Source organism: Xenopus laevis, chromosome 7L (genome assembly GCF_017654675.1).
Source record: "Xenopus laevis strain J_2021 chromosome 7L, Xenopus_laevis_v10.1, whole genome shotgun sequence".
Lineage (NCBI taxonomy): Eukaryota > Metazoa > Chordata > Amphibia > Anura > Pipidae > Xenopus > Xenopus laevis.
The window spans coordinates 112490245-112496922 of record NC_054383.1 but is presented as its reverse complement, the minus strand read 5'-3'; the positions used below and the strand labels follow the sequence as shown (position 1 = coordinate 112496922).

The 6678-nt window shown below is 40.2% G+C and overlaps 1 protein-coding gene across 3 annotated transcripts in view; it reads left to right on the top strand.

Annotated features, from left to right (window-relative positions):
• Positions 1-3857: 3857 nt before the first annotated feature.
• Positions 3858-6678, top strand: part of LOC108696700 (POU domain, class 2, transcription factor 2) — a 75283-nt gene continuing 72462 nt past the window's right edge. Inside the window, exon 1 of one of the 3 annotated variants that reach the window (XM_041569536.1) lies at positions 3858-5618. In XM_041569536.1, the coding sequence (XP_041425470.1) occupies positions 5522-5618 (97 nt within the window). In that variant the 5' untranslated portion in view covers positions 3858-5521. The remainder of the gene's footprint in view (positions 5619-6678) is intronic. The other 2 variants (XM_018226290.2, XM_018226292.2) reach the window with 2 other exon arrangements.

Sequence of the window (6678 nt, the reverse complement as noted above, 5' to 3'; positions counted from 1 at the left end):
ATTTTGCCCCCCCTTTTTTTCTTTCAAATTTATTTTTTATTTGTATGTAAATGAGACTTTAATTTATATTTAAATCCCAATGCATCCGTCCAACCTTGTGCAATATTGTAAAAAAAAAAGAACCATCGGTGGTCAATATAGTTTTTAAGGTCTTAGATATATATATATGGGTATATAAATATATATATATACCCATTAATATATAAACACGCACACATATATATATATATATACCCATTAATATATAAACACATATATATATATATATATATATATATATATATATATATATATATACCCATTAATATATAAACACAAGAACAGGGATGTATATGTGGGTATATATATATATATATATAAGACCCATTAATATATAAACACACACACACATATATATATATATATATGTAGGGAAATATCAGTATATAAATGTATGCAAATATATTAACTCAAAATGCATGCAGCGCATATTTGTGTACAAGAAAATGCTAATTTAGTATAGGAAACATCCTGCAGATTTGTCCATTTTTATTTTTTATATTTGTAAGTTTTTACTTTGCATAATATAAGGACAGATAACAGAGGAGTTCACATGCCAGACAGATAGATAACAGACAAGAGTGCTGTAGGATCTTAACATAGCATGTATATTGGGGTGTATACTGTATGTATTAGTGTTGTTCAGGATTTTAATTGCGGATCTGTATAATTTCTCTATTTGTGTAATATATATATATATCTATATCTATATATATATATATTCACCTATGTGGAGAAAATGTTTTGACATAAACATCAAATATACAGATAAGTATACAATTTAACACACATATTGTGCGGCACCATTTCACGGCTAGGTTGGAAGGGGAGACCAGATAGAAGTGTCCATGTTATTAAAATCTTTTGACACTGAGGTCAACCCCCTCCCCCAGCCCTGCTGTTTTATAAATACGCTGAAGACCCTATATATGCGGGGGGACCTTTACTTTACTTGGTACCTGGCATCACAGCTTAGTGTGAGAATGCAGGTGCAATCGGCCGCATTCACTGGCACAATTTTGATCTTTTTTGAGACTCCCCAACCTCTTTTTAGATTTTGTCTTTTTTCTGCAACCCCTACTTTGTTTTTTATTTTTCACACTTGCCATTGTCATTTGTTCAGTGGCTTTTCACCTTTCCCCCTATTGTTTCCAATATCTTTTTGGCTCTCTTGTTCTGTATCATTCCCTTATTTAAATTTACTGTCTTGCTTATTCCAATTTAGTAAACCTTTTCTGTAAACCACCAGTTTTGGCACCTTCTGTGCTGCTTTTTGGAAAGGTTCCTCAGCCCTTTTCACCCTTTTCTGCAGTTCTAAAAGTGTTAATACAAAAATTCTCTTTAGATTATATTTTCATTGATGCTAAACTAATATTTCTTTATATACAGAGCGTTCCTATTTCTTTTGTGTAAGCTCAGCTGTCATTTTAGCTTCCAAATAATCTTATATAAAATATAAATTATGCATATTCCTTTGGTTTGTAGCCTTACACTTTTGGTTATATATGTGTATTCCCATTTGTATATTTCTGATTCCTTTTTTGGTAAAAAATGCAGCTTCACCTTTATATCTTTGTATTCTGGTTACATAAAAAAAAACACATTGCTTTTATTATTGAAAAATAATGTTATTTCTAAATCTTTCATTTTTAGGTATTATCCAACTGCCATATTCTTTCATTGGAACTTTTGTGAGAACGTATATGGTTATACCTAAAGTGTCATTAGTATTTATTATTATTATGAGTATTATAGGTCTGACATATTCCACAGCACTTTACAGAGGATGATTAATCATTCACCTCAATATCTATCTATCTATCTATCTATCTATCTATCTATCTATCTATCATCTATCATCTATCTTTATATGGCCATTTTTAGAAGGCTTGTCCTTTCAGCTGTGGAGGGGGTAATAGTCCTTTCTCATCAACACAGTGTTTTGCTGTCCAGCCTTTTAAGTTTAAAACGCACTGTGTTCTCGGATTGTGAAAATTGGGTTGTGCTAAAAGCAGGAGGTGAATTTCAAAGGAGAGAATTCCAGGAAAAAAGGCAGAAAATGAGCAGAGGAAAGAACAGAGATAGAAGTCAGAGAGGAAAGAAAGGGGGTGAAAATCAAGCAAATAACAGTATGTATGGTATATAATAAGTAAAATAATGGAAAAACTGAAAAATAGGTTTACAGGGAGTAAGAGAAAAACACTAGATTGGACAGAGAGGTACTGACATAGCAGCAGGACAGTGAAGTAGCAAAACAAATGACTACACAAAGGCAGAGAATGGAAGACAGGTGGGAAGAGAGGAAGGAAGCGAGCAGATGTGTGAGTTACAGGTAGATAGGAAGCAAAATGCTTACAAAACAGAGCTGGGGAAAAAGAAGGAGAAGGATAGAAAGTCAAGATATTAAAGAGCAATACATAAAAGACACATGCACAAAAAGCTGTCACTATATGTGATCTGTGAGAAAACTAGAACAATTGGCAGAGAACGAAAGAAGTTTGGAAAGAGATGAAAATGAAACGATGAACATATGTATGTATATATATATCTGTTTGAAATAATGGTGTAAGGAAAGACAGGTAAACTTAAAGTGAGAGAACCAGGGATGGAGGGAAACACAGGGTAAAAGAGAGGCAGAGAGCCGTGTCTGGGGGAGGGGATGCAATATCGATCGATGCAGCTTCCATCATTTTGTGACACAGAATGTCAGATGTGCTGAGGTCCCTTTAACTCTTTCCATGCCAGTCCACCTTTCTCGCCCGCGCCCCCTCAATCACTTTGTACCAGCCGCTCGATGAAAGAATTGATTTTCTTTTTAGCAACTCAAATGTAGTTTGTAATGAATTAACTCCCGTCCCTGCACGCTGAGGAGCGGAGCAAGGGAACGAGGCAAGCAAGGGAGAGCTAATCAGGGAGACGGAAGGAAAAAAGGGGGCTATTAATGGAATTGTATGGGGGTAAGTGGAATGAGAGAGTGACAGCAATACCGAGAGAGTGTGAAAGAAGCAGGGAGGAGAAGAATAGGGCACCAACAGTTTTCCAAAAAAGATGAACGGAAATAGCAAAAAAGTGATAATGAAAGCTTGGTAAAATGGTAGGGAACAAATGAAAAGGAATAGAGTGAAATGAGAGAAAATGATATGAAGGCTCTGGTTTAATAGCTAAAGATAAAGATAATTTGGAGAAGTGAGCTAGTCAAGGTACTGTAGGGAAGCATAGAGGTAAGAGGGAAATATATAAGATTGAAAGGAATAAGGAATGTATAGAAGTATAGGCTTGCAAGCAGGCCATTTTTCTGGGAGATGGCCTAAGCAGGAGGCAGATGTAGCTACATTTTCTTCGCAAAATAAGATGAGGAAATTAATTCCAGGAGAAGTGAAGTAATAGAAATTGGACAATGGGTGCAAGTGGGTAATATAATGGAGGCCAAAGTTAGCAAAGAAGGGATATTTAGGGCTCCTCGGTTGATATGAATTGAATAGAGTGAACATCAGAAAAAAAGGCTAAATAAGTATGAATGCAGGTACAGAAGGAAAGAATTAGCCTGACAGGTTAAACATATTTAGTTCCGACTAGCTTTTATACAGGATTGTATGCATCACTTTAACTTCTACTTTTGTCTAAGTTTGTCATTGAAGGCCTTTCTCCCAGCAAAAGGCAGCAGGTTTCTTAATGAGCGGAAAGAGAGAAGAAGGTGCACAGATAGATCCAATAAAGGATGGGGAAGGGATGGAAGCTGAGCTCTGGGAAACATGTTGGGCAGAGGCAAGTTAAGAGAAGTAGATGGTGTATCTACACGAGGGTTAGACTGAGTTTTTATTGGTCATCAGACAGTAGAGCAACTAGTCAACAATAAGAAAAGTAAGTGAGCAAAAGACCAATTGGGTTGACAAGGTATAAAGCGGTACGGGTCATTGTCTGACAGCAGGGGTGGGTGTGTGACAACATGACACGTTGTGAGACACAGGGTACAATGTATGGCTGTGTGAGACCTCACTACAGTTTGGTACAGCAGGATACAAGGTGAGAGACAGCAGGGTGGTGTAAGACCCCCATGAGTGTCACCTGCCACCTTACACCATGTTTGTGGTTGTTTGTAGGAGGGATTAGGCTAACCCCTTCAATGCCAGACTAGGGGTTCTTCAACTCAGAGTAAAGTTTCATTGGCACTGAAGGGGTGTCCAGAGGTAGGGGAGGAGTCCCTTCATTTAGCCTGTGCTCTGTCCCTGCTCCCTCCTGGAAATCTCCATTATTCCAAGGGAAATAATTCCTTTTGTGTGTATGGAATGGACCTCAGGGAAGGGGGGGGGGTGAACAGTGGACAGGGTGGAGGAGGGAATAAGGGGGAGTGAGAGGTGGCCAGAAGGGGAGGGAGAAGCTGGGCATCAGGGGGGAGGTCTGTGAGGGACGAAGGGGTCGCTTATACAGCTGTCATCAGACAAGGAAGAAGGGAGGGAGAAAAGGGGGAGAGAGGAGGAGATATTGTGAAGTGTAAGATGGAATAGCCGGGACTCACAAGCAGTGTGTGTTGCTGTGCAGGGGGGCCCCTGGAAGCTGTGGGGGCCATATTGTAAAATTAACCGGCTCCAGAGAGAGGAGGAGAGAAAGAAAAAGCTCACAAAAAAGACTTTAGCCGGTGAATGAATATCCGAGAGGTGGAGAAGACATCTGTATCCTGCAGAGCATCTCTTCCAGGGACCATGCTCTGCCTGTAATCCTCACCCCTCACACTCCTAGTATTACCCCCACATACTCCTCACACTCTTACTATTCCCCCCACATACTCCTCACACTCTTACTATTCCCCCCACATACTCCTCACACTCTTACTATTCCCCCCACATACTCCTCACACTCTTACTATTACCCCCGCATACTCCTCACACTCTTACTATTCCCCCCACATACTCCTCACACTCTTACTATTCCCCCCACATACTCCTCACACTCTTACTATTCCCTCACACTCATTCAATTACCCCTTATACAGCCCTAATACTATTCCCTCACACACTCATACTATTACCTAACACACATACTATTCCCCCCTCACACACAAACTATTTCCTCACACAATCCTCACACTCATACAATTACCCCTTACACAGCCCTTAGACTATTCCCCCTAAAAAACTCATACTATTACCTCACACTCATACTATTCCCCCCTCACACACAAACTATTCCCTCACACACTCCTCACACTCATCCTATTGATACTATTCCCTCACAAACCACAGTGTGTGCTGGTGCATCAGGCGACACACTCACTTCTTCCTGCACTACACACAGACACATACACACACACACACACACACACACACACACCAACAGGGATTTTTTTTTTAGCCTGAATCTTCCTTCTTCATCATTCCCCCCCTTCACTCACACACACTCACACACACCCTCCCTCACTCCTGCATCGCACAGCGCACCCTGGCCTAATTCATCGGGTTATGAAAGCTGCCTGCTGCACGCTGCTATGTTTGTTCCGCTCTCCGTCCCCTTTCTGTTTCAGCGAGCCGGCTCTGAACACGCATGGCCCTTTAAGTCGCCTCTGTCTGTGGCAGGTGCTGACGGTAAGAAGCTCCATCGGCGCGGTGCAGTGCTAGTAGCGAGCAGGAGAGGCAGGCAGAGTGTGCCTCGCTGCCAAACCCCGCTGCTGCCTTTTATTCATGTTTGTATTGATCTCTGGCTGTCAGAGGCAGCGGATTCAGCTCTTCTGGTCGATAGACAGGGAAAAAAAAAGAGAGAGGGAGAGGGAGAACAGAGAGCTCCGATTCACAGATACTGGGATGCCTGGAAATTAGGAGAAACATTTTTAGGGGGGTATCCCAAAAAGCACTTGGGCTCCTACCCCTTCTAGCGCCTTTGCTTTCATGAGCAGCCACCAGCTGACCCCCCTAAAAACGAGAAATGGAATCAGCTGAAAAGCGTCTCCCCCTATACTTGTGGGGGAGTCCGAGCCTTTTGGAATAATTAAGCCATATTAGCTTAATTGCCAGAGACATAGGAGGAGAAAACACTCGGTTAGTATGTTGTGACGGGCAGTAGTTTAACCAGCCTCGTGCTAAATGACAGTTAGGGACACATTTACCTTAAATACCACCAATGTGCAATGAATTGCCCTGGAAATATGGTGTAGCCCTAAAGTCTGTATGACAGTCAGTAGTTGTGTGCCCCCAGAAAATAGAGCAAGGCTCCCTTAGCCTAGGCACAAAAAAAACACTCTTTTGCATGACATTTATGTTCCAGTGTCTCAGGGAGAAATATTATGATTATTATTTTTATTATTACGATTATTATGATTATTATTATGTGACAGTTTGAGTGTGCTCAGGTGTACATGGGAACACTCCCAAGGAACCAACTTTGTCGCCAAAGTTGAATTTAAGAATAAGAGTAAAAAATTTGAAGTGTATCAAATCCAATATTAAGGTCAGCATTACAAAAGGCTGGAAAAAAAAATTAATAATGTTTCTACTTTATTAACGATGATCTAGAATGTCTCCCTGATAAATAATTGTGTAGGAAGAAATGGTTTGCTTTCCTGATAAATCTGTTATTGGTTGAAGAAGAAAGTGAAATATTCTTGCTATGTTATCTGCAAGGGGCATTGGATTAGGCTTTGATACATTA